Raw genomic sequence first — 26,165 nt, 5'->3', positions numbered from 1 at the left:
GCTTTCACAGTTCACTCTCTGGAAATGAGGATTGAGTCAACTGGTCTTTCAGCTACAATGATGTAGCAGCTCCTTTGTGTATGCATCCTTGAGTATTTTGCATATATACAGTATTTTCTGTGGTCATTAAAACATACAATAAATGTAACCCTGAATAGATTCAATATAAATGAACTTACTTCATAATGGAGGTTATGCTTAATTAAGGAAAATAGGAATTAGAAAGAAGATTCCTGAAAACTTAAAAGCTGGAAAAAAGGCAGCATGGTTAAAAAAAGGGGGGGATTTCTACCACACTGATGGAGCCCATTTGGAAAAGTAACGTTAAATTGTCTGTGAGTAGCCTTCAACATAATTGCTGCTTAATTCAGAGAAATTAAGTATAACCTGTGTTTTATTGGGACTGAAAACTGGAGCTTCTGAACGTGAGGTTGGGGAGCCATCTGCTGGAGAGAAAAAAAACTGCAACGTGACATGACTATATCTGACCACTATACAAACTCAGCACAACACTCATCTATATAATAAAAATATTTGAGAGTTGAAAATATACTGTTCTTGGCATTTTTTCATATCATCAGCATACAGGTTGACCACTGTTTTTAGATATAAATAAGCTGTTCAGCGTTTAAGATTTTTTTGTCGACATGTGAGAAGACGTGACAGATTTGGGCTGCATTAATATTCCTTATAAATGTTTCTATGTATTCTTTTTGCTCTTTTCTCCAGAGGAATTGCAATACAGAGCAGCTGCAGTATGATCATTCCTGACTTGTTTAATGTATTGTATTTCACCAGAACTCTGCATTATGATTCAGACTAAATGGAAAAAACAACAACAGCAAAAAAAAAGTCAGAATTTCTGCTCAATTTCTAAAATGCTGCCATCACTTGTCCATATTCTGAAAGAAGTATTCAGAATTAAACATTTGCATTGAAGTAATTGTAGGGTACGGCTAATTACAATAATCACATTATATTATTTTATTATGGATGCATTTATAAGGGTAAATATCATAAATTCTCTTTTATGATTAGGTTTAGTGACATAGGGGGGTATAAGTCGGCTATTCAAGAGTACACATCAAGGTAATATGCAATAAGTAAGCTATGTATTGATGTAGGGTTAAAAACAGCACATTGTTAAAGATATAGCATGATCAGTGAGGAATTTACTAATTATTTACGGAATTCATAATTACCATGGTCTTCACAGAATTCTACTATAGCATAAAAAATGTGTTTTTACATTTCCGCCACTGTCAAAAAAAATATTGACTTACTCACAATAATTAAAAACGTTCTCAAAATATTGACTGCGTAACTAATTATTTTGAGAGGAAGCTTTTTTTCTGACAGCAGCGGAAATGGGCTTCCATACGCGTCGTCAGCAGGACTCGAACGTAACGTTACGTGAGGACGCACAGGCCCGACGCACGTAGTATAAATCCCTGTTTTCTGACGTCAGCGGTCTCTTCCCTGCCTATGACCTCGTGAGGTGGGCAGTGTAAAATTTCCTGTGTCTTTTCGCCACTAAGCGGATCCAAAACCATCCGTCAAAATGGTGAGTTGATTACATTTCTCCGGGTCATCACTTCGTTGGCGGACACCGATGGTGTCCCCGATATATATATTATGTCCTCCTGGGCATTTTGTGGGGACGCTACGCGTACTTGCGTATCAATTCTCTGGCTGGTGCTTTGATCAAAATGGCAGCCATTATGTCAGCGGCAGCGCCAACGCCACGGAGTAACAACGCCTCTATAAAACCAGTTACACGTCGCTTTATTAAGCCGTGTGTTAACGTGACTAAGTTGGCGCATTTGTGTCGGTTTTCAGCGGCTGTATGTCGCTGACTCACCGGTTGAAATGGCTAACATCAGGTGACACTGCGGTGTTGCTAACTGTTACGTCTGCTTTGCGCCGACGTTAGCGGGTTTTCACCGCAAAATGAAGCCAATATCGTTCAAAAATTAGCCGTAGCCGCATTTGGGACAATCGCCATTTTGAAATGTGTTGTCCATGGAGGGTTTATCGCTAATATGTGAAGTTGAATCGGCTGGTAGAGTTATATGCCGGCATTTGGCGCCGCCTGGCCCGGCCGGCTAATATAGCTATCACGCTAACGTTAGCATTTAGCATGGTGTCAAAGTCTGTACACGTGGCCTATCCGTGCCGACGTATGATGCCGGCTTATGTTGAACTGAACCCCGTTTTCACTCGGGTTACACCGTGAGACGAGTCAAACATCGGTTATAAACCGGTTATAACGATTAACGCGGACGAGGAGATAAGAAGAATCCGCTACGTGGAAATAGCTTGCCTGTCATCGCTGTGACGATGGCGGATAACGCCCTGGATGGAAGCGAACAATTAAAGTTGCATCAGCAGCACGTTTCTGTGCGCTGCGAAAGAGCTGATGACGTATACATAATGTGGTTTTCCTTAATCGTGAAACCGAATCTGATTGTTTTTTTTCTCCCCAGGTGAATTTTACCATCGACCAGATCCGTGCCATCATGGACAAGAAGGCCAACATCCGTAACATGTCTGTGATTGCGCACGTCGACCACGGAAAGTCCACTCTGACGGACTCGCTTGTGTCAAAGGCAGGCATCATCGCCTCCGCTCGTGCGGGAGAGACCCGTTTCACCGACACTCGCAAAGATGAGCAGGAACGTTGCATCACCATCAAGTCAACGTGAGTTGTCTTGTTATATTTTTCCAGCCCCTTTTTGCTGCGTCATTCCCAGTTTTCTGCACCAAAAGTAGCTTCATCTTTTCTCGGTTGCCTCATTGTTATCCTTCTAACCAGTAAAACAACAGTGTTTGTATGGAAAGATGTGCTGGTCTTTTCATTAACAGTCCAAGTTGTTTTCTTTTAATCGACACGCTTCAAGTATTTTACAAACCATTCTTTTTAGAAATGACTCATCATTTCTACCCAGTACTGGTTTAGAAAAAAAACTGCAGAGCAGACTTTTACTGTTGTGCATACACATGGACATCCCTACCATGGCCACCTGCATGATGGGTTCATGCTGGGGGTTTTAGTATAGCATCAAGCTAAAGTGGTGTTTTAGAAGTGTGATGCACCTTTCTGAAATCAAGACGTTTGCTCTTTAACACTTGAATAACATGTAATAGCCATCTTTATTGTACTTTACACTGTTGGGACACCGTGAACACTAAGAGCTGGGACATTTAAACATTGTAGGTTTATTTCTACTGTCATCTTTGGGGAAATACTATCATATTACAGTCAGATATATTGGGTTTTTTATTTGGTAATTCTGAGAATGACATCTGGCATTGGTGTTGTCCTGACTTGCAGCGCTATCTCCCTCTTCTACGAGCTGGCTGAAAACGACTTGGCCTTCATTAAGCACGCCAAGGATGGGGCTGGCTTCTTGATCAACCTGATTGACTCCCCAGGACACGTTGACTTCTCCTCTGAAGTGACTGCTGCTCTCCGTGTCACTGATGGAGCCCTTGTTGTGGTGGACTGCGTGTCTGGTAAGGACAAGACTGGCCAATCCTCAGAAGCCAAAGTGCGTGCTCAAATTGGATTCTAGATTTTTCAATTATGTGTTTTTGTTCTTGGTCCATAAGTGGTAAACCACAGGTGGACGGCAATGCAATAAAGATGAGGCATGTAAAATTAGATGAGATGTCGATCAAATTCACAATGTAAATGTAGCTCATTACGTTTTTTAATGTGCTTTTTTTGTGAGAAACTGACTGGGACCACTGCTAAATGTGCTCATCTTTGCCCATGGATGGCATGCTAATAATTCATTGTCTTTAAAAGTGCATTTCAGGACCATCAAACGTGTCAACCGGAGCATTTCATAGGAAGTGCTCTCATCTGCAAAAGTGTTATTTCCTCCAAGAAACCTTTACCCATATGCTGTTAGCAACACATGCATAATTAGCACAACGAGCCCACTGGCCTGTGGGTTATGCCTGATGTTTACTCCTACTTGGTGTGCATTTGCGCACAACTTCTGTTCTTCCGGTAAGTTAAATTGTCTGTCATTGTGTGTCCCTGCCAGGTGTTTGTGTGCAAACTGAAACCGTGCTCCGTCAGGCCATCGGTGAGCGTATCAAGCCAGTCCTGATGATGAACAAGATGGACCGTGCCTTGTTGGAGTTGCAGCTTGAGCCTGAGGATCTTTACCAGACTTTCCAGCGTATTGTTGAGTCGGTCAATGTCATCATCTGCACCTATGGAGAGGATGAAACTGGACCTATGGGCAACCTCATGGTGAGTGGCCTTTATCTTATAGTTCAACACACTGTCCTCTTTTGTGGCTTACGTTTTTGTCCAGTCACTTTCCAACCATGTGATCGATGAATGCCTGACTCCCAATATATTGACGGTACCATTCTGAAATAAACAAATCTGCTGTAATTTTCTAACCCTGGCATTAACTTTTAAAGATCGATCCAACCATCGGAACCGTTGGCTTTGGCTCTGGACTCCATGGCTGGGCTTTCACCCTGAAGCAGTTTGCTGAGATGTATGCAGCCAAGTTTGCTGCCAAGGGCAACACCCAGATGACACCTGCTGAGCGCTGCAAGAAGGTGGAAGACATGATGAAGAAGCTGTGGGGTGATAGGTCAGTCTTATTTAAAATAATAAAAAACCCTGAACCTTGCACAAGATTGGGGGACATAGCTAGGTAGCCGAGGGGAATGTCCTATGCAAATATCACTCGATAGAGGGATGACAGCACACCGAAAGTAAAAATATTTTGACCTGATTTAACCCTGGAACAGAATTTGGGTTTGCAGTTTTTCTATCATATGAATACTTATCATGTGTATTTGTCTAGGTACTTTGATGCCTCTAATGGAAAGTTCCTTAAGACTGCTAATGGACCTGATGGTGCAAAGTATCCTCGTACCTTTGTTGCTCTTATCCTGGACCCGATCTTCAAGGTAACATGACTCATGATTTTATTTAAATATAATTGTGGTACAGTGCTGTTACAACATGTGAACCTTTTGAGCAAATATGTACTGTGCCTGCAAGTGATGATTTCAAACATTCTTCACTTTGACCTGACTAATCGGTGATGATAACCTTCAACTCTGAGCAGGGCACAGAAACCATGGTTTAATTCTGTGCTTCGTCGTGGTAAATTGCAATCTAATTCAAATGAACTTCTTTTTTTAGGTCTTTCATGCCATCATGAACTTCAACAAGGAGGAAACTGCCAAGCTGATTGCCAAGCTGGAAATCAAGTTGGATAGTGATGACAAGGAAAAGGAGGGAAAGCCTCTCCTGAAGGCTGTGATGCGCCGCTGGCTGCCTGCTGGAGAAGCCCTTCTGCAGATGATCACCATCCATTTGCCTTCCCCCGTCACTGCCCAGAAGTACCGCTGCGAACTGCTCTACGAAGGACCTGGAGATGATGAGGCTGCCATGGGTAGGATGGAGATTTTAACACTCATGGCATATGCATAATTTCAGTAATTGCTAATGGCCAGACCTGGGCAGGATTTTGATGTGTCAGAATTTATTCATTTTTTTTATTTTTTTAACCAGGTATCAAGAACTGTGATCCCAAGGCTCCCTTAATGGTGTACATCTCAAAGATGGTCCCCACCAACGACAAGGGTCGCTTCTATGCATTTGGTCGTGTCTTCTCTGGGTGCGTCTCCACTGGCCTGAAAGTCCGCATTATGGGGCCCAACTTTGTCCCTGGAAAGAAGGACGATCTCTTCGTCAAGCCAATTCAGAGGTTTGTGTCAACATGTGTTGAGTTGGTTAACTATCTATTACGTGAAGTCAATTTATCTGGTGGTGTTCACATCGGTATTGTCTTGTTTCTACCATGCACGCAGGACCATTTTGATGATGGGTCGTTATGTTGAGCCCATTGAGGATGTCCCTTGTGGTAACATTGTGGGTCTTGTTGGAGTGGACCAGTTCCTTGTGAAGACGGGAACCATCACCACCTATGAGCAGGCCCACAACATGAGAGTGATGAAGTTCAGTGTCAGCCCTGTAGTGAGAGTTGCTGTGGAGGTCAAAAACCCCGCTGACCTGCCCAAGCTTGTGGAGGGACTGAAGCGTCTGTCCAAGTCCGATCCTATGGTGCAATGCATCATTGAGGAGTCTGGAGAACACATTGTTGCCGGAGCAGGAGAGCTTCATCTGGAGATCTGTCTGAAGGATCTGGAGGAGGATCATGCTTGCATTCCACTCAAGGTAATTTAAAAAAAATAAACTGTATGAGTGAAAGATGTCATTTGGGGCTTTTCTCTCGACGTCAACATTTCTGCATTGAAACTAAATGTGTACACCTTTTCTTTTTTAGAAATCTGATCCAGTGGTGTCCTACAGGGAGACAGTCAGTGCAGAGTCATCCGTTATGTGTCTCTCAAAGTCACCCAACAAGCACAACCGTCTCTTCATGAGGGCCGCCCCCTTGGAAGATGGCATAGCAGAGGACATTGAGAAGGGTGACATTTCTGCTCGCCAGGAGCTCAAGGCCCGCGCCCGCTACCTCGCTGAGAAGTACGAGTGGGACGTCGGTGAGGCCAGAAAGATCTGGTGCTTCGGCCCTGATGGAACCGGCCCCAACATGCTGGTCGACGTGACTAAGGGAGTGCAGTACCTTAATGAGATCAAGGATAGCGTTGTGGCTGGCTTCCAGTGGGCAGTCAAGGAGGTAAGGGGAAGAATTGTTGAAACAATCTTTAATTAATTTAGAGGTGTTGATCCGTTAACCACTGAAATATTTTTAACTGATTTATGCAGATCAGTCTGTAGTTTAATTTACAATCTATATTTAACGAGTGCTCAAAGAAGGCTTTGGCAACGATTGAAATCCATTAAGATGAATAAACAAGGTGCGTGTCATTTGAGCTGGATGCGACGAGTACTCTGGTTGGCCCTTATAGACCACCAATCAAACTATTTAGAAAGAATATCGGCTGATTAGAATAAAGCACCTATGGTCTGATCAAAATGTGAAAGTCAAATCGGAGTAAGGCACCTTGTATTTCATGTCATTTAACATTTTATTAAATATTATCCGTAAATGAATTGGTGTCTGGTTATAAAAGCAAAATTAACCGAAAGTCAAGTCATGAGTAGTTTTGCTGTTTTGTTGAAAAGTAATAGTTTTTCCATCTGTCTTTTAGGGTGTCCTCTGTGAAGAGAACATGCGTTCCATTCGCTTCAACGTCCATGACGTGACCCTGCATACAGATGCTATTCACCGTGGAGGTGGTCAGATTATTCCCACAGCTCGCAGAGTCCTCTACGCATGTGAGCTCACTGCTGAGCCCAGAATGATGGAGCCAGTCTACCTGGTGGAGATCCAGGTAAGTGTCACTAGAACTGGTGACTAACATGGTTTTTACTTGTCACGCAGTATTAGCCAGGTTTGTTATTTTCCTTAGTTGCCTGTCATTTTAAATATGACCGTCTGTATGACTCAATATCTGCTGTCTACCTCACAGTGTCCTGAAGCTGCAATGGGTGGAATCTACGGCGTGTTGAACAGGAGGCGCGGTCACGTGTTTGAGGAGATCTCTATCATGGGAACACCCATGCGTGTTACCAAGGCCTACCTGCCTGTCATGGAGTCATTTGGTAAGTCCTTTAACATTTGGTAAATCTAACGAGTGCTGATCTGAGCAGAAAAAAATGTGTTGTTTTCGCAGAAAAATCCATGTTTTTTGTTTTTGCACGGACCGATCGTTGTCCTGTGAGTGGCGTGGCGGAGGTGCATGAGACGCTCCCCACTGATAGCAACAGTGCTATCAGTTTTTCTTCATTGAAAGAGCAGCAAAGCGGCTTTTCTTGGTGGAAGAGAGATTTCCGCTCTTCAGACTCGTTAGATTAACGGATAGTTCATCCAATCACCTGCCACATATTTCTTGCATACTCTTTTCTAAACGGTTTCTGAGCTGGTTTTGTGAAAAACACCAACAGGCAGTTGAGGTTTGAGCAGTTTTTTGGCACCTGATTTTGATAGGTCTTAATCAAACTCCTTGGTAAATGCAGATATTGGGTCTTAATAGCCATCAGAAGACATGCTTTGTCACTGTTAATTTTCAGTTTGATTGCACGTGTTACTGTTTTCCTTACGTTTCTGAAACCCAACATGCTTATTTGTAGTGCAACAAAGTACCTACCTAGCTAACTTATCTAAGAAGCAGACATTTTGGAAGCACAAGATAATTGTTCACGGGAGTAGAGTGAAAATGCCAGTAGTTTTAAAAGTGAAAGCACCCTTTTTTTTTTTGTATTAAAACAATTGGTTTATTTCACTCTTACATTGAAGTTATTGAACACTTCATTGTGGAGATGAGAAAGATTTGTGTAATTTGACTTGAACCTGAAGTCTAGACTAGTCTATTAATGGATTTAAAATGAAAGCGTGGCAGTAGAGGAGAAAATGAGTTTCCCTTGCAGCCCTTTTACCCGTGATGTAATGTAGGCTTGGCAGGAAGGTGTTGAAGTATCCTTTATTCTCTCCTCCAGGTTTCACAGCTGACCTTCGTTCCCACACTGGTGGCCAGGCCTTCCCACAGTGCGTGTTCGACCATTGGCAGATCCTCCCAGGAGACCCAATGGACCCAACAACCAAGCCTGGCATCGTCGTCACAGACGCACGCAAGCGCAAGGGTCTCAAGGAAGGTATCCCAGCCTTGGACAACTACCTGGACAAATTGTAAACGCCTGGACCTGCTTGGCTCTTGCCTCATTCCTCCTTTCCACCAAATTGAAATCTATGTTGTGGGACTGGACTGTACAGAACAGTGAGCACCAATGTTTGCCAAAAGGATTGACAATAATGAATAAACAACTACAAAAATTGTAAACGATAAATAAAGTAAAATAAAAACTAATGGCTAAGGCTTTATTTTTTTGTAGTTATGGGGATAATGGTGAGGAACTGTTTTCCACCCCTGCTTTAATGATATGGTGGCTACAATTAGACTGGTTGGAAGTTATCGGTATACCCAATCTTATATTGTAACTTGGCAAAATATGAAGCAATAGCATAAGATATACCTTTTTAAGCACATTAAAAGTGAGTTTATGGTGGCTGTAGTTTGTTTTCAGGGAGTAGGCTCTCAAGTCTGCTAGGTATTCAATGCAAAAACTAGAGCTGCACTAAGCCGAGTTGTTCTCTAGTATCGGCATGGAACATGATCAAGTTCGTCTATTTTTAGGTCCCAGCCAGAGGACATGCTGCTTCCTCAGCATCACTGAGGGAGTAGCCTCCTATAATCGTAGCTTAAAGTTGGATGTTGCCTTTTCCCCACCCAAGGCTTGCATGGTGACGGCATAAACCAGTTTTCCATGAGGGTGCTTATTAAATATAATTTGGCACTAATTTGTGTTATTGCTCTTTGTATTGTTTAACACATTACCAATGCAGGGATACTAACTGCGATGCCCCAACATGTCTGGGATAAAGCAGAGTGTTGGACTGTGGTCCTTTTAAAAATACTGGAGTCCAGGTAATGTACAACTAGAAACAGTTTTTGGGTTACTAGTAGTATAGGGCTGTTCAGTGTTTTATCTCAACACATCGTTTATATCTGGGGGGGGGGCATTTTTCGTCGCGTAAAGCTTGCAGAAAATTCAGACTTTATTAATTGAAGATAATTGTTGCATGGATGCAGCCTTGCATAAAACCTGTACAATAATTGCCAGCAATAAAACCACAAAATGTGTCCTGAAGAAGTCCTGAGACACGTTTTATTTATCCTAAAGATTAAGGAAATGCAACAATTGACTTGTGGAGGGTGTAGTTGGGATTATAGTCCATACAACTGGAATTGTGATGGTTACCAGCAAAGGTTAGTTATTCAATTATCTTGTAACACAGATTAGAAAGATGCCCAAGCTTACGTTTGACTGAACACTGGCTCTAGACCGACGGGGGCAAGTTCCAGCAACGCTGCAATGGTTGTCTTCTGGACTCTGATACTGCAGTTCTAGGTGTATCTTACCATGCTGAGATGTTGACGTCAAGGGCAACCAAACGGGCTGTTTGAGATACCGTGCCAACAACAGGTGCCCTTGGGTTCACACCCAACTCACAAACGTGTTTTGTGAGATCTGTTCGTCTCATGACGAACGTTTCCCGGCCTGGAAGTCGTGAACAGATTGAGTTCAAAGCAACTCAAGCAAGAGAATCGGCCAACAGATCGACTTGTTGGGAGAACATATTTAACTTAGATTTGGATCTAGTTCAAATAAATTGAGTTGTGGATGTTAGAAGGGTCAAATGTGGAGCCAGTAATCCACAGCCATCGCTATGCAATCATTTCTGGATTCCCACTGAGAATTTGCTGTTGTGTATTTGAAAGCCTCTCATATAATTCTGTCCACGGAAATCCATTTCAGGAGCTTCTTGGGGATGCATTTGAGAGCAGTTAAAGTTGGATTGGTTATGAGTTTGGAAGTATTGAGCAGAAGTTTGCCTCCAGGCCTGCACTGACACTGGCTTTATCCAATCTTTGATGCAGTTCTTCAATATGGCCAGTGGAGGGCAGTGAACCTTCATGATGCTAAACTTTCCAAATAGACGGAGGCACTCCCTATTTTTATTTAGATTGTATTTATTGCACGTAGTACAAGTACTGAGAACGAAATGTACTTTTTAGTTAACTAAAAGTGCAAAAAGAATTGTAAAGAATAAAATATAGACTGTGGAATAAATTGTAGCTGATGCAACTTTTGTGGAGATTTTTCAAGACGTGTCGATATGATCCTCAGTATTGAATCCTGTATGACCTCCCTACAACACCTGGGCATGCTCCTGATGAGATGACGGATGGTCTCCTGAGGGATCTCCTCCCAGACCTGGACCAGAGCAGCAATCAACTCCTGGACAGTCTGTGGTGTGACATGGTGTTGGTGGATGGAACGAGACATGATGTCCCAGATGTGCTCAATAGCATTCAGGTCAGGGGAATGGGCAGGCCAGTCCATAACATCAATGCCTTCATCATGCAGGAACTGCTGACACACTCCAGCCACATGAAGCCTAGCATTGTCATGCATTAGAAGGAACCTAGGGCCCACTGCACCAGCATATGGTCTCACAATGGGTCTGAGGATCTCGTCCCGGTACCTAATGGCAGTCAGGGTACCTCCGGCAAGCACATGGAGGGCTGTGCAACCTTCCAAGGAAATGCCTCCCCAGACCAGCACTGACCCACCGCCAAACCGGTCATGCTGGAGGATGTTGAAGGCAGCAGAACGTTCTCCGCGGCGTCGCCAGACCCTGTCAGGTCGGTCACATGTGCTCAGGGTGAACCTGCTCTCATCCGTGAAGAGCACAGGGCGCCAATGGCCAATCCCTGTGATCTCTAGACCGTTTGAGTTGAACCTTGAACATCAGTGGCCTGCTGGAGGTCACTTTGTAGGGCTCTGGCAGTGCTCCTCCTGTTCCTCCGTGCACGAAGGAGCAGATATTTGTCCTGCTGTTGGGTTGTTGTCCTTCTTCGGCCCCCTCCACGTCTCCTGGGGTACCTTTCAATCTCCATACTGTGCTGGGGGACACAGCAAACCTTCTTGCCACAGTGCCCATTGATTTGCCCTCCTGGATGAGTTGCACTAACTGGGAAACTTCTGTGGGTTGGAGAAACTGCCTCATGCTACCTCTAGTGGTGCAAACTGCCAAAATTCAAAAAAGAAAAGAATCTGCCAGAAAGGCCGAGAACAGAGAAACGGTCTGTGGTCACCACCTGCAGAACCATTCCTTTATAGGCAGGTCTTGCTAACTGACACTCGTTTCCACCTGTGGTCTGTTCCATTTACACAACAGCAGGTGAAATCGATTCCCAATCAGTGCTGCTTCCTAATTGGACAGGCTGATATCTCAGAAATATGATTGACTTGCAGTTACATTATGTTGTTTAAGTGTTCCCTTTATTTTTTTGAGCAGTTTATATATTTAAAATAAGAAATAGTTATGTATCACTCCATTACAGGCAGCGGTCACATCCTGTTTGGTCCCACGGTTAAAAAGAAGATGACAACGATTGAGGAAGTTCAGTGTGTGAAGAGGAGTGATTTTAATGATGCAACTAGTTTTCTTCAGATGTGGTTTATTAGGAAACGGTTGTCATGGGGATGTTTGACAGCACAATACAGCGGTAGGAAGAGCATTTACTCAACAAGTGTGACGTGGTGGAACTTCATCAGGAGGTCCGATGTTTTCATAGTTCACCGTTTCATCGCCTCCGTCATAACGCACCTGTGAGAGGCAACACAGTCAAACCCCACTTTCTAACCACAATCCCACTTTGGAGGTCTGGGAGACTCTTTAGTCCGGAGACACTTCCAAAGACTGAATGCAAAGTTAAAAATGAACCAGCTTCCAGAGGTCAAGGGGCACACGAGTTCAATGAAACCCTCACGTCGGGTTTTAGCACCCAAAAGTCCCCACATCTTCTTCCTATGAGGACGGACCCTGAAAGCACCACGACCAGCTGATCTCTATCTGACCGGCTGAGATTGTTATGATCCAGAGTCACGTGAACCATAATTCCTGTTTGTCTACGGGAGCAGAGGATGAGCCTGTCCCTCTGTGTGTGTTGTTATCCAAGCTTTTCCTTGCTTGGTTTACACAGCCTGGCCCACCGAGCAGGCATGTCCACCCTCCCCTTCCCGCTCAGGTTAGTACTGCTGCCGATGTTAGCATGGTTAGCGATGTTAGCATGGTTTCTGTACACCAACCCCAGAAGTTAGCATCGCACTGATTCGCTTGACAAATCAAAGGATTTAGGATTGTTGCAGAAAGCGTCAAACAAACGTTTATGGTACTTACAACACATGAACAGAACTTTTACAACTTTTAGAAGCACGAATGCTAATAGCTAACTTTAGGTGGACTCGTTGGCATGATGTAGTTTAGTTTCCGCCATTTTTCAAGAGACGTAAAAGCTTCATAAAGGTGTATTTCTTTACATATTTTATCTGGTAGAAGAAAGCGTTTTTGCCGGTGAGGACTCATTTCTGCATCACTAATAGACCACCCAACATTTAAAGTGAGGCTGCATGTAAGAGTGATGAACTGGAACGTGTCATTGTTGTGTTGCAAAGACTCACAGCGATCTCCTCCGTCTGTGTTTTCTGCTCTGAGGAGAGACGAGAGGCCGACGGTGAAAACCCTCGTTCATCAGAAAGACCTCGTTACGACGTTTAATCTTTCTCACCTTTCATTCTCGCCCACACCATGACCGCCACGACGCTGATGATGAGCGCTGCTAAACCCACGGACACGACGATGAACCTCAACCAGCCTGAAACACTCGGTTCAGCTTTTAGACCACAAACCAGGAGAGAGAGAGAGAGAGAGATACTGAAGCTCATAGAATAATCTCTATTCATATTCAATCACATTAAAGTATGAAGATGCAATGTTATTTTTTCTTATCAAATGTGTCCATGTCTTTCACCTGAGAATCCTTGAAAATGTATCAATAATTATTTATCGCCTTCTTGTTGCCTTAAAAATAACAACTAATGAAATGAATATGTTTAATATTACTTATAATAATTAATATTAACAATTCATCGGATCAACCCTTCAAATCCATTAAAAGAAAAATACCATTTAATTGATGATTATTAGAGTGATGGTAAGATCGTCGTTAGCCCCCAATTAAAAAAGAGTATTTGTGCCTTTTGACTGCAGCTTTCTGTTCTGTTGGAAATCCTCTAGCTGAAAGAGAATTTCATGTGATCTTCAAAAGGATTTGAAACAATCATTTAATAGGTTTAACCTAAAAAACTGCATCCAATAAAAACACAACCTGCATTGAGATGTGGTTGAAAGCTCCGCTTGAAAAAAGAACCGAGTCGCTACCTTGCAGATTTGGAGTCGTGGCGTTGGCGATGTCTTCGATCTCTGTCACCGTTGTCGCTTCCTCACCTGAACACATGAACACGACTCAACAAACCATACATGTGATATCATATCAACAGAGGAACCAACTTAAACCTCGATGGGAAACAACATTAAAGTTCTAGTGGATGGAGGGCACTCTGTCAGATGTTTGAATGCACAACTCTCACACTCCTCCCCCACGACCACCGAGCCCCTCCCCCACGACCACCGAGCCCCTCCCCCACGACCACCGAGCTCCTCCCTCTCGACCACCGAGCTCCTCCCCCACGACGACCGAGCTCCTCCCCCTCGACCACCGCAAAACAAACAACAACGCTTTTTTTCCTAAAACCGGATGATTTCTGTTGTTCTATCGGAGCGTAGTGTCGGCTTCAGTGAATATGATCAAAAACATGTTGCCGACTGGGACTTTAAGCAACAAAAAGCATTTCCCCTCTCTCTGTCTGTCACTTTGACTCCGGATTAAGATAAGAGTTGTAAATATATTGTTAAAGGAAGGCATATGGTGATGATACCTTGTGTTTACCATCTGTATGGACTGCATGAAAAACAACAATGTAATCTTAAAACTTCAAGATAAAGCCAAATGTACCTGTTTTTGAGGGGGGGGCAACATGATACAGCAGCATTTCCCCACTCTTTGTGTCCGTCACGTTACACCTCAGACCCTCGATCTTTGACTGAGTTGAAAATCCCACCCTGGCTGAACAGGAACTTGTTTGAATCTCCACATCAGTCTTTTTACCTCCATACAGCCACTCCACTGTGTGTCTGCTGCAACCATCATCATATGTGGACACCGAGCAGAAGAAGAGGACTGTACCATTCACCGTATCTTCAGTGACTGGTGAAGATGGAGACAACAAGAGTTAAATTAACTTCATCACCATAATCATAAGAGTTGTATTGTTTCGGTATATTGTTAAAGAAAGGCAGTTTGAAAACAATATGATATAAATACTTACTGGTGACAACAGACAGAGTTACAAAAGCATCTTCCCCTTGTTGTCTTCCTGATCTGTACTGTATGCAGGTGTATAGACCAGCATCCTCTACTGTGACATTTCTTATAACCAGAGAACAGTTTGCTGCCACGCTCAGTCTGTCAGATTTAGCTTTGGAGATCTCATTTTTATTAATCTGCCCGAGTATAATCAGGTCTGATGCCATATTATAACGACCAGATATCCAAGAAGTAGCGTCACATCTGTCCTGATCCTCTATCACATTGTAACAAGGCAAAGTGACTTCATCTCCAGCTCTGATGGTGATGAGGAAGAGTTGTCCAGTTACTGCTGTGGAAGATGAGAGATACTTATAAAAAATGACCTTTTATAAGAATATGGATTTTACGTTTATACGTTTGTATATCCAGGTAATAAACGTAACAATATTAATAAATGTTTCTGTAGTCATATACATGTTATAGCATCCTTACCTGTAAACTGGAGCACCAGTACGAGCAATGAAGATGTTAGAATCCTTCCGACTTCGGCCATCCTTCTACTCTCGTCTGCCGTCCGAGTCTAGAAACTGGTGCTTCTTATAGGAAACCAGTATAAACCATCTGCGGGTTGGGAAACCAGTCACTTCCTCATTTTTCTTAATGCAGGTTGTGCGTATGCTTTTCCATCAGCATGAGAAATGTGCACAGAACAGTCACTTCTTGTTTATTGCTTCCTATCTTCCAAAGTGTCACTTTAATTTTGACCATAACAGCATTTAAATAAAAAATCTTTACTGAAAAGTACATTTTATTATTTGTATACTTCTTATTATACCTTATATTATAAATGTCCACCTGCAAAAACTATTCAATTTTAATTTGGATCTAAAAGTTGAATTCAAGTCAAAGAATGTTGTTGCTTTTTCAAATTCAGACACGATTAGAAATATCAAAGATGGGGAATAAATTCAGATGGTTTTCAAAGTGAAAAAAAATTCAAAGCTATGAATGAATTAACATTTAAATATTAAGAATCCGGTGGTGATTAAATTCACAAATAAGTTAAGTTTGAGTCTCAAAAGATTCAAATCTTTATGGTAATTTGCTTGGATAGAACAGGGTGGAGTAACAGAAAACCACCTGATCTCAAACTACACACCAACATAATCACCTAATACTGGTCATTGTGATACAATTTTCTCACAATTAACCCAAAAATACACAAAAAAAAAGTTGAAAAAGTCCAGATGAAACTTTTTGTCTTATTGTTGTCAGTCTGTAACAAGACAAACACTGTCACGTTGATTGTAATAAAACACATAAGCAACATGTAATAGCAGTAACCAATATTTGAATTATTTTACTTTAGATATGAAAGACATTCTTCATAAAATACTTTATTTTTTTCTCCAAAGTTGTGGCATGGAGGTGTGCTGTTGAGCATATTCTCATAACTGGTACGAAATTATTTTTTCAAACACTGTAATAAAATGGGCAGTTTTTGCTAAAGTAATACAATTTTCCATTTACGTGACGTCACAAAGGTCAAGAAACAAGATCCAGCGAGTGCCTGCATCCACAGGAACCGATTGAAAAAACAACCAAAAAGACATGTGGTACATAATCACAAGATCATCTGAGGCAAATTCAAAACATACAGCAGTCATTGACATGCTTGAAAGTGTCTTAAAGAAATGACAGAGGTATGTGGATGAAGGAGTAGTATGCAGTATTTACAGGCAGGCAGGCCGTCCAATGGCCCAATGTTTTTGATTGGACGTGGTTTTTACAGTCCTGACATGGACACAGATTACTTTTTAAAAGGAATTATGTCAGAGGATTTAATTTATTCATTGCTATTGGTATGTAACGAGGATTTCAAGTAATATAACAGAAAGTGTTTCTGATTAGAATGACTCACTCAACCTTTAAATAAAAAGCAAAGTAGAATACAAATAACATAAACTGCTCAAAAAAATAAAGGGAACACCTAAACACCACATGCTAGTTCTCAATGAATAACATATTCCAGTTGGAAATCTTTATTCATTACAAAGTGCAAAGTGTTGACAACAAAACAACATAAGGATGATTAATGAAATCAAAATCCTCATCTTATGGAGGTCTAGATTCAGAATCATACCGAAAATCAAAGTGGAAAACCAGATCGCAGGCTGATCCAACTTGTGGAGATTTTTCAAGACATGTCGATATGATCCTCAGTAGTGCGTGTGGCCTCCACGTGCCTGTATGACCTCCCTACAACACCTGGGCATGCTCCTGATGAGACGACGGATGGTCTCCTGAGGGATCTCCTCCCAGACCTGGACCAGAGCAGCAGTCAACTCCTGGACAGTCTGTGGTGCGACATGGTGTTGGTGGATGGAACGAGACATGATGTCCCAGATGTGATCAATAGCATTCAGGTCAGGGGAACGGGCAGGCCAGTCCATAACATCAATGCCTTCATCATGCAGGAACTGCTGACACACTCAAGCCACATGAAGCCAAGCATTGTCATGCATTAGAAGGAACCTAGGGCCCACTGCACCAGCATGTGGTCTCACAATGGGTCTGAGGATCTCGTCCCGGTACCTAATGGCAGTCAGGGTACCTCTGGCAAGCACATGGAGTGGTGCAAACTGCCAAAATTCAAAAAAGAAAAGAATCTGCCAGAAAGGCCGAGAACAGAGAAACGGTCTGTGGTCACCACCTGCAGAACCATTCCTTTATAGGGAGGTCTTGCTAACTGACACTCGTTTCCACCTGTGGTCTGTTCCATTTACACAACAGCAGGTGAAATCGATTCCCAATCAGTGCTGCTTCCTAATTGGACAGGCTGATATCTCAGAAATATGATTGACTTGCAGTTACATTATGTTGTTTAAGTGTTCCCTTTATTTTTTTGAGCAGTTTATATAATTAAAATAAGAAAAAGTAATGTATCACTCCATCACAGGCAGCGGTCATATCCTGTTAGGTCCCACAGTTAAAAAGAAGATGACAACAATTGAGGAAGTTCAGTGTGTGAAGAGGAGTGATGATTTAATGATGCAACTAGTTTTCTTCAGATGTGTTTTATTAGGAAACGTTTGTCATGGGGATGTTTGACAGCACAATACAGCAGTAGGAAGAGCATTTACTCAACAAGTGTGACGTGGTGGAACTTCATCAGGGGGTCCGATGTTTTCATAGTTCACCGTTTCATCGCCTCCGTCATAACGCACCTGTGAGAGGCAACACAGTCAAACCCCACTTTCTAACCACAATCCCACTTTGGAGGTCTGGGAGACTCTTTAGTCCGGTGACACTTCCAAAGACTGAATGCAAAGTTAAAAATGAACCAGCTTCCAGAGGTCAAGGGGCACACGAGTTCAATGAAACCCTCGGGCCTGGTTTTAGCACCCAAAAGTCCCCACATCTTCTTCCTATGACGACGGACCCTGAAAGCACCACGACCGGCTGATCTGATCTCTATGTGACCGGCTGAGATTGTTATGATCCAGAGTCACGTGAACCATAATTCCTGTTTGTCTACGGGAGCAGAGGATGAGCCTGTCCCTCTGTGTGTGTTGTTATCCAAGCTTTTCCTTGCTTGGTTTACACAGCCTGGCCCACCGAGCAGGCATGTCCACCCTCCCCTTCCCGCTCAGGTTAGTACTGCTGCCAATGTTAGCATGGTTAGCGATGTTAGCATGGTTTCTGTACACCAACCCCAGAAGTTAGCATCGCACTGATTCGCTCGACAAATCAAAGGATTTAGGATTGTTGCAGAAAGCGTCAAACAAACGTTTATGGTACTTACAACACATGAACAGAACTTTTACAACTTTTAGAAGCACGAATGCTAATAGCTAACTTTAGGTGGACTCGTTGGCATGATGTAGTTTAGTTTCCGCCATTTTTCAAGAGACGTAAAAGCTTCATAAAGGTGTATTTCTTTACATATTTTATCTGGTAGAAGAAAGCGTTTTTGCAGGTGAGGACTCATTTCTGCATCACTAATAGACCACCCAACATTTAAAGTGAGGCTGCATGTAAGAGTGATGAACTGGAACGTGTCATTGTTGTGTTGCAAAGACTCACAGCGATCTCCTCCGTCTGTGTTTTCTGCTCTGAGGAGAGACGAGAGGCGGACGGTTAAAACCCTCGTTCATCAGAAAGACCTCGTTACGACGTTTAATCTTTCTCACCTTTCATTCTCGCCCACACGTTGACCGCCACGACGCTGATGATGAGAGCTGCTAAACCCACGGACACGACGATGAACCTCAACCAGCCTGAAACACTCGGTTCAGCTTTTAGACCACAAACCAGGAGAGAGAGAGAGATACTGAAGCTCATAGAATAATCTCTATTCATATTCAATCACATTAAAGTATGAAGATGCAATGTTATTTTTTCTTATCAAATGTGTCCATGTCTTTCACCTGAGAATCCTTGAAAATATATCAATAATTATTTATCGCCTTCTTGTTGCCTTAAAAATAACAACTAATGAAATGAATATGTTTAATATTACTTATAATAATTAATATTAACAATTCATCGTATCAACCCTTCAAATCCATTAAAAGAAAAAGACCATTTAATTGATGATTATTAGAGTGATGGTAAGATCGTCGTTAGCCCCCAATTAAAAAAGAGTATTTGTGCCTTTTGACTGCAGCTTTCTGTTCTGTTGGAAATCCTCAAGCTGAAAGAGAATTTCATGTGATCTTCAAAAGGATTTGAAACAATCATTTAATAGGTTTAACCTAAAAAACTGCATCCAATAAAAACACAACCTGCATTGAGATGTGGTTGAAAGCTCCGCTTGAAAAAAGAACCGAGTCGCTACCTTGCAGATTTGGAGTCGTGGCGTTGGCGATGTCTTCGATCTCTGTCACCGTTGTCGCTTCCTCACCTGAACACATGAACACGACTCAACAAACCATACATGTGATATCATATCAACAGAGGAACCAACTTAAACCTCGATGGGAAACAACATTAAAGTTCTAGTGGATGGAGGGCACTCTGTCAGATGTTTGAATGCACAACTCTCACACTCCTCCCCCACGACCACCAAGCTCCTCCCCCACGACCACCGAGCCCCTCCCCCACGACCACCGAGCTCCTCCCCCTCGACCACCGAGCTCCTCCCCTACGACCACCGAGCTCCTCCCCCTCGACTTCCTGCCCTTTGAAATCCCTTAGATCACGCCACCTTTGAAATGCGGTCCGATGTTGACTCTGGTTTTATCACGGGCACCGTCGCTATCTTTCTTTTTTTCCTTCTTTTCCACCGGTGTTTTCTTTTCCTTGGTTGTTTTGGACCTCCTCGTTTCGGTTTTTAACCAGGAATTGGAAGCTTGTTGCTACTTCCCTCCGCCTCCCCCCTGTGATAGTGGTACGACCCGAGGGGGGAGGGGCTCTGTGTGTGCACGAACACAGCCCTGCATGCTGATTGGACAGGATGATCCAGGCGTGTCGATCTTTGCAAAACAAACAACAACGCTTTTTTTCCTAAAACCGGATGATTTCTGTTGTTCTATCGGAGCGTAGTGTCGGCTTCAGTGAATATTGTAGCGCCGGGTAGCCGGTACGCTTGAGAGGGACTTCATTGCCCATTACGCCTTGCGGCCGGAGGCGGATATAGTTGGGGGCGGGTGTTATGTTTCCGGGGCCTTGTTCTAACGTGTATGCACTGTTGGTGGTAACACAGGTTGCTAATAAAGCTGTTCGAAAAGTGAGCTATCTCCGTTGTTTCTTCACACGAGCCGAGCTCGCCACATTGGTGTCAGAAGTGGGATTGTGAATATGACCACCGAGGAGGAGATACGGCGGCTCATTGCCCAGCTTGAGGTACAGGACACGCTAGCAACCCCGCCGCTAGACAGACGCTACGGCCTGCAGAGCGAAGACGGCAAATTCCTCCCCGACGGCGCCAGTGCTCCCCGTCTCATTAGCGCCGACGTCAGGCGCCGAATCACCCAGACGGAGGGCTCCGCCCGCGCGGCCGACCCCCCGACGGCCGCGGCAGCTGGAGGGATTACCGTTGTCAGCGCACCCCCGCCACGGGGAGCGGAGTTAACCACCCCAGCGGCTACGGTAACCAGCGTCACACCGCTCACAGTAGACACGACGCCACCTGGAGGCCACCGCGGGTCTACCGTAAAACTCCCACGCTACAATGGAGATGAACCACCAGAGACTTATCTGCTCCAAGTGCAGCTGGCGGCACAGCTAAATGCATGGACTGAGGGAGAGACAGCGGGGCACGTCGCCCTCGCCCTGGAAGGAAAGGCCCGACAGTTCCTCACGGATCTACAGCCAGGGGAGCTCCTACAGTGGGCCGACATCAAGCGGGCTATACAGCGCCGGTTTAGCCACCGGATGTTCCCTGATGATGCCAGGAATGAGTTGGCTCACCGGCAGAGGAGAGAAGGGGAGAGGCTGGACGCCTACGCTGCTGATCTACAGCTTTACGCAAGACGAGGCTACCCAACCTTCGATAGTGCCACACAGGAGGAACTCGCCCTCCAAGCGTTCATCCGGGGCCTCCAACCAGAGCGACTACAGGAGCACATTCGCCTGTTTGAGCCAATGACACTTCCCTCAGCACTAACCGAGGCAGAACGGGTGGAGCACGTCCTGCAGCCAAAGGACCGCGCTCCTCGGGAGAGACACCGGGCATGCCAAGCGGTCTACGAAGAGAGTGACGAAGAGGAGGTGGCACGCCAGGTGACATCCACATCCCCCCATCCACGACAGCGACGTCAAGGGCGGAGACTTGGAGGGCTGCTACAGGTGCGGGGAACCAGGCCACATGGCACGCCACTGCCCAGCCCCCGCTCCTCGACCCATACCGGCCCAACCTTCGTTAAACTAGTCCGGGGGGGCACAATGAGGGGACCGCCTCCCGGGAACGATGCACCACCCCTCGTCGATCCATACGCAAGACTAGGCCGGCTGGGCAGCGGTCGAGGACTGTACCTGCACTGCACACTCAACGGGACCCCATGCAGGGCTCTGGTTGACACAGGCTCCACCATATCCCTGGTCCGACCAGGAGTTTTGCCCAACACTAAGGACGCCAGGCCACGAGGCTGGAGGATCACACAACGCCATATAACCACAGTCACCGGTGGGTGGGCCAAGATTAGAGGAGAAGGGCTGGTTCAGGTGTCTGTTGCTGGCCAAATCACCAACCACAACTTCTGGTTGGCCGAGATCCAAGACCCCTGCATCATTGGCCTGGATCTCCTAACCAAGTGGGGTGCCTACATCGACGTCACCAGGGCCGAGCTTCACCTGGGCTCTGCATCCGTGATGCTCGACACAGCGGCCGCCGAAGTTCCATTGGCACCACTGGTACGGGGGGCTGCCGCGCCCCCTCCAGCAGCCCAAACACCGTCAGCTGAAACCAGAGCTGCTATCGAGGATCTGCTCCAGCGGAGCTGTGAGGGTTTAGACCCTGCGTGGACTACAGACTCCTCAACAAAGCCACCAGGAAGGACTCTTACCCGCTGCCCCGCATTGTCGACGCCCTCGACCGCATTGCTGGGTCTAGGTGGTTCAGCTCCCTGGACCTCCGCAGCGGCTACTGGCAGGTGGAGTTGGCAAAGGAGGCGCGACCAAAGACGGCGTTCTCTATTGGTCAGGGACTGTGGCAGTTCACTGTAATGCCCTTCGGGCTCTGCAATGCCCCGGCCACCTTTGAGCGCCTGATGGAGAGGGTCCTGGCCGACATCCCCCAAAGCCACTGTGTGGTGTATCTCGATGACCTGCTGGTCCACGCGGCCGATTTCGAAGGGGCTCTATGTAACCTGAGAGACGTTTTCAAAGCCATTCGCCAGGCCGGGTTACTTCTGCACCCGAAAAAGTGCAGCTTACTCCGGCAGCAGACGTCCTTCCTGGGCCACGTTGTCAGTGCAGCAGGGGTGTCCACCGAGCCGGGAAAGGTCGCTGCAGTGAGGGACTGGCCAGTTGCTCAGAACATCCAGGAGCTGCGGAGTTTCCTAGGGCTGGCCTCCTATTATCGGCGGTACGTTAGAGACTTTGCTACCATCGCCAGCCCGCTGCATCAGTTGACCCAAAAAGGCCAGGTGTTCCGGTGGGGCGAGGACTGCACTGCCGCCTTCACGCAGCTCCGGTCCGCCCTTACGACAGCCCCTGTTCTGGCTTATCCCGACCCCAAACTACCGTTCATCCTGGACACCGATGCCAGCAATGTGGGGGTCGGTGCAGTGTTGTCCCAGGAGGGGGAGCATGGGGAACAGGTAGTGGCCTACTACAGCTGTTCTTTGAGCCGGCCGGAGAGGAACTATTGTGTCACCCGCAGAGAACTGCTGGCCATCATCCTCGGGCTCCGCCACTTCCGTCCCTACCTCTACGGGCAGAGGTTCCTGCTGCGGACTGACCACGCATCCCTCACCTGGATGTTGCACTTTAAAGAGCCTGAGGGTCAGCTGGCCAGGTGGCTGCAGATACTGCAGGACTACGACTTTGAGGTACAACATTGCCCAGGCCGGCTCCACAGCAACGCTGACGCCCTGTCCCATCGGCCCTGTGAGATGGGGGACTGCAGGCACTGCCAACACACTGAGGAGAGGGAGGCGTCGACCCCTAGAGTGGCAGTCCTGCACGCTGACCCCCCAGACGATGGCAGCAGTGACCACGAGGCTCTCGACCCCCAGCAACTCCAGGAAGATCAGAGGCAAGACCTTATCCTCTCCCGGGTTCGGAGTTGGCTGGAGCAGGGACAACGACCAGCATGGACGGCTGTATCCCCATTGGACATGGAGACTAAAGCCCTTTATTCCCAGTGGTCCAGCCTGGTCCTCCAGGGAGACCTCATCTATCGTCGCTGGCAGGCTCCCATGGGGCATCGTCACATCCACCAGCTCCTTATTCCTCGTCGACGGCGCTCACAAATCCTCCAACTGGTCCATGGTGCAGTGGGCTCTGGGCACTTCGGGGTTTCGAAGACATTACATCGTCTTCGGTCCCGGTTCTACTGGCCGGGTTGTCGCCAGGACGTACAGCTGCACGTCCATCGATGCGACTCCTGCACCGCCCAGGACGGGCTGACCCGACGCTCTCATGCCCCTCTGCAGCAGTACCAGGTGGGGGCCCCCATGGAGCGGGTGGGCGTCGACATCCTCGGCCCATTTCCAGTCACTGACAGTGGGAACCGGTATGTCCTTGTGGCAATGGACTACTTCACCAAGTGGCCAGAGGCGTACGTGGTTCCTGATCAGACCGCCATTACCACTGCTGAGTACCTGACCAACGAGATGTTCTGCCGGTTCGGGGTGCCAGAGGAGCTGCACAGCGACCAAGGCCGGAACTTTGAGTCCCGGGTTTTCGGGGAGGTCTGCCGGCGATTGGGGGTAAAGAAGACTCACACGACTCCACTACACAGCTGAGGCCTCAGCCCCTGTTACATTCTTCTGACCCGGCAGGCGCACCTTCCCAGCGGGCTCGCCGGCCAACCCGGTTGCCTCAACACCCGCGGGACTATGTGCTGGATTCTTAGGTTGCTGGGGCCAGCTAACCAGCTAGGGGGGGGCTGTGTAGCGCCGGGTAGCCGGTACGCTTGAGAGGGACTTCATTGCCCATTACGCCTTGCGGCCGGAGGCGGATATAGTTGGGGGCGGGTGTTATGTTTCCGGGGCCTTGTTCTAACATGTATGCACTGTTGGTGGTAACACAGGTTGCTAATAAAGCTGTTCGAAAAGTGAGCTATCTCCGTTGTTTCTTCACACGAGCCGAGCTCGCCACAATATGATCAAAAACATGTTGCCGACTGGGACTTTAAGCAACAATAAGCATTTCCCCTCTCTCTGTCTGTCACTTTGACTCCGGATTAAGATAAGAGTTGTAAATATATTGTTAAAGGAAGGCATATGGTGATGATACCTTGTGTTTACCATCTGTATGGACTGCATGAAAAACAACAATGTAATCTTCAAACTTCAAGATAAAGCCAAATGTACCTGTTTTTGAGGGGGGGGCAACGTGATACAGCAGCATTTCCCCACTCCTTGTGTCCGTCACGTTACACCTCAGACCCTCGATCTTTGACTGAGTTGAAAATCCCACCCTGGCTGAACAGGAACTTGTTTGAATCTCCTCATCAGTGTTTTTACCACCATACAGCCACTCCACTGTGTGTCTGCTGCAACCATCATATGTGAACACCGAGCAGAAGAAGAGGACTGTACCATTCACCGTATATACAGTGACTGGTGAAGATGGAGACAACAAGAGTTAAATTAACTTCATCACCATATAAGAGTTGTATTGTTTCGGTATATTGTTAAATAAAGGCAGTTTGAAAACAATATGATGTAAATACTCACTGGTGACAACAGACAGAATTACAACAGCCTCTCCCCCTTGTTGTCTTCCTGATCTGTACTGTCTGCAGGCGTATGAACCAGCATCCTCTTCTATGACATTTCTTATAACCAGAGAACAGTTTGCTGCCACGCTCAGTCTGTCAGATTTAGCTTTGGAGATCTCATTTTTATTAATCTGCCCGAGTTTAATCAGCTCTGATACCATATTATAACGATAGGATCTCCAAGAAGTAGCGTCACATCTGTCCTGATCTTTTATCACATTGTAACAAGGCAAAGAGACTTCATCTCCAGCTCTGGTGATGAGGAAGAGTTGTCCAGTTACTGCTGTGGAAGATGAGAGATGAGAGATAAAATGACCTTTTATAAGAATATGGATTTTACGTTTATACGTTTGCATATCCAGGTAATAAAAGTAACAATATAAATAAATGTTTCTGTAGTCATATACATGTTATAGCATCCTTACCTGTAAACTGGAGCACCAGTACGAGCAATGAAGATGTTAGAATCCTTCCGACTTCGGCCATCCTTCTTCTACTCCCGTCTGCCGTCCGAGTCTAGAAACTGGTGCTTCTTACAGGAAACCAGTACAAACCACCTGTGGGTTGGGAAACCAGTCACTTCCTCATATTTCTTAATGCAGGTTGTGCTTTTCAACTTTTCACTTTTCACCACGGTCAGTTTGCGAAATGCACAGAACAGTCACTTCTTGTTTATTGCTTCCTATCTTCCAAAGTGTCACTTTACTTTTGACCATAACAGCATTTAAATAAAAAATCTTTACTGAAAAGTACATTTTATTGTTTTGATACTTTTTATACTTTATTATAAATGTCCACCTGCAATTTTAATTATGACGAATGCCATAATTATTGTTGTTTAATATCGTGTCAGAAAAAATGAACATCCACATCGTATTTAGATGATAGAAAAATTGTGGCAAATCCTCATATTTTAGAAGCTGGAACG

At 45.4% G+C, this 26,165-nt stretch overlaps 3 protein-coding genes across 14 annotated transcripts; 1 reads left to right on the top strand and 2 right to left on the bottom strand.

Annotated features, from left to right (window-relative positions):
- The first annotated feature begins 1,427 nt into the window (after nucleotides 1-1,427).
- Nucleotides 1,428-8,874, top strand: LOC311015206 (elongation factor 2b-like). The gene is made up of 13 exons (XM_084012332.1): nucleotides 1,428-1,564; nucleotides 2,487-2,701; nucleotides 3,335-3,516; nucleotides 4,056-4,267; nucleotides 4,444-4,622; nucleotides 4,839-4,944; nucleotides 5,183-5,435; nucleotides 5,555-5,750; nucleotides 5,854-6,220; nucleotides 6,330-6,683; nucleotides 7,159-7,341; nucleotides 7,480-7,612; nucleotides 8,507-8,874. Exons 1-13 carry the CDS (start codon nucleotides 1,562-1,564, stop codon nucleotides 8,698-8,700), a joined length of 2,577 nt encoding a protein of 858 aa, XP_083868458.1. The 5' UTR covers nucleotides 1,428-1,561; the 3' UTR covers nucleotides 8,701-8,874.
- A 2,743-nt stretch (nucleotides 8,875-11,617) lies between these two features.
- On the bottom strand, nucleotides 11,618-15,589 carry LOC311014501 (uncharacterized protein). Of its 7 annotated transcripts, none has more exons than XM_084011142.1 (7): nucleotides 15,337-15,589; nucleotides 14,864-15,193; nucleotides 14,491-14,742; nucleotides 13,857-13,922; nucleotides 13,204-13,308; nucleotides 13,097-13,125; nucleotides 11,618-12,242 (listed from the first exon to the last, which is right to left on the bottom strand). In XM_084011142.1, the coding sequence occupies exons 1-7, from the start codon at nucleotides 15,395-15,397 to the stop codon at nucleotides 12,159-12,161; spliced, it is 927 nt and encodes a 308-aa protein (XP_083867268.1). In that variant the 5' UTR covers nucleotides 15,398-15,589; the 3' UTR covers nucleotides 11,618-12,158. The 7 variants fall into 7 exon arrangements, with proteins under 7 accessions (XP_083867268.1, XP_083867270.1, XP_083867264.1 ...); XM_084011144.1 differs by having other exon boundaries at nucleotides 13,097-13,120; XM_084011138.1 differs by having other exon boundaries at nucleotides 11,618-13,120.
- A 2,333-nt stretch (nucleotides 15,590-17,922) lies between these two features.
- Nucleotides 17,923-25,803, bottom strand: LOC311014503 (uncharacterized protein). 6 transcript variants are annotated; one of them, XM_084011149.1, is made up of 7 exons: nucleotides 25,663-25,803; nucleotides 25,194-25,520; nucleotides 24,828-25,076; nucleotides 19,685-19,750; nucleotides 19,038-19,142; nucleotides 18,931-18,959; nucleotides 17,923-18,071 (listed from the first exon to the last, which is right to left on the bottom strand). In XM_084011149.1, exons 1-7 carry the CDS (start codon nucleotides 25,721-25,723, stop codon nucleotides 17,988-17,990), a joined length of 921 nt encoding a protein of 306 aa, XP_083867275.1. In that variant the 5' UTR covers nucleotides 25,724-25,803; the 3' UTR covers nucleotides 17,923-17,987. The 6 variants fall into 6 exon arrangements, with proteins under 6 accessions (XP_083867275.1, XP_083867276.1, XP_083867277.1 ...); XM_084011151.1 differs by having other exon boundaries at nucleotides 17,958-18,071; nucleotides 18,931-18,954; XM_084011150.1 differs by lacking the exon at nucleotides 19,685-19,750.
- Nucleotides 25,804-26,165: the final 362 nt, after the last annotated feature.

The sequence above is a fragment of the Eutrigla gurnardus genome (genome assembly GCF_963514095.1).
Source record: "Eutrigla gurnardus genome assembly, chromosome: 6".
NCBI classification, from domain to species: Eukaryota; Metazoa; Chordata; class Actinopteri; order Perciformes; family Triglidae; genus Eutrigla; species Eutrigla gurnardus.
Note: the sequence above shows the minus strand (reverse complement) of the source record. Positions and strands in the feature narration are given on the sequence as shown.

Bases quoted from the DNA above. Each gene is read 5' to 3' on its own strand.
- LOC311015206 (XM_084012332.1), top strand. The intron at 3,517-4,055 runs GTAAGGACAAGA...TGTCCCTGCCAG, and splicing joins TGTGGTGGACTGCGTGTCTG to GTGTTTGTGTGCAAACTGAA. The intron at 7,613-8,506 runs GTAAGTCCTTTA...TCTCTCCTCCAG, and splicing joins GCCTGTCATGGAGTCATTTG to GTTTCACAGCTGACCTTCGT.
- LOC311014501 (XM_084011138.1), bottom strand. From the start codon at position 15,397: ATGGCCGAAGTCGGAAGGATTCTAACATCTTCATTGCTCGTACTGGTG. The intron at 13,923-14,490 runs GTACATTTGGCT...TCATGTGTTCAG, and splicing joins TGCCCCCCCCTCAAAAACAG to GTGAGGAAGCGACAACGGTG. The intron at 13,309-13,856 runs GTAGCGACTCGG...GTGGTCTAAAAG, and splicing joins CACGACTCCAAATCTGCAAG to CTGAACCGAGTGTTTCAGGC.
- LOC311014503 (XM_084011146.1), bottom strand. From the start codon at position 25,723: ATGGCCGAAGTCGGAAGGATTCTAACATCTTCATTGCTCGTACTGGTG. The intron at 25,521-25,662 runs GTAAGGATGCTA...CATCTTCCACAG, and splicing joins ACTGGTGCTCCAGTTTACAG to CAGTAACTGGACAACTCTTC. The intron at 25,077-25,193 runs GTGAGTATTTAC...CATCTTCACCAG, and splicing joins AATTCTGTCTGTTGTCACCA to TCACTGTATATACGGTGAAT.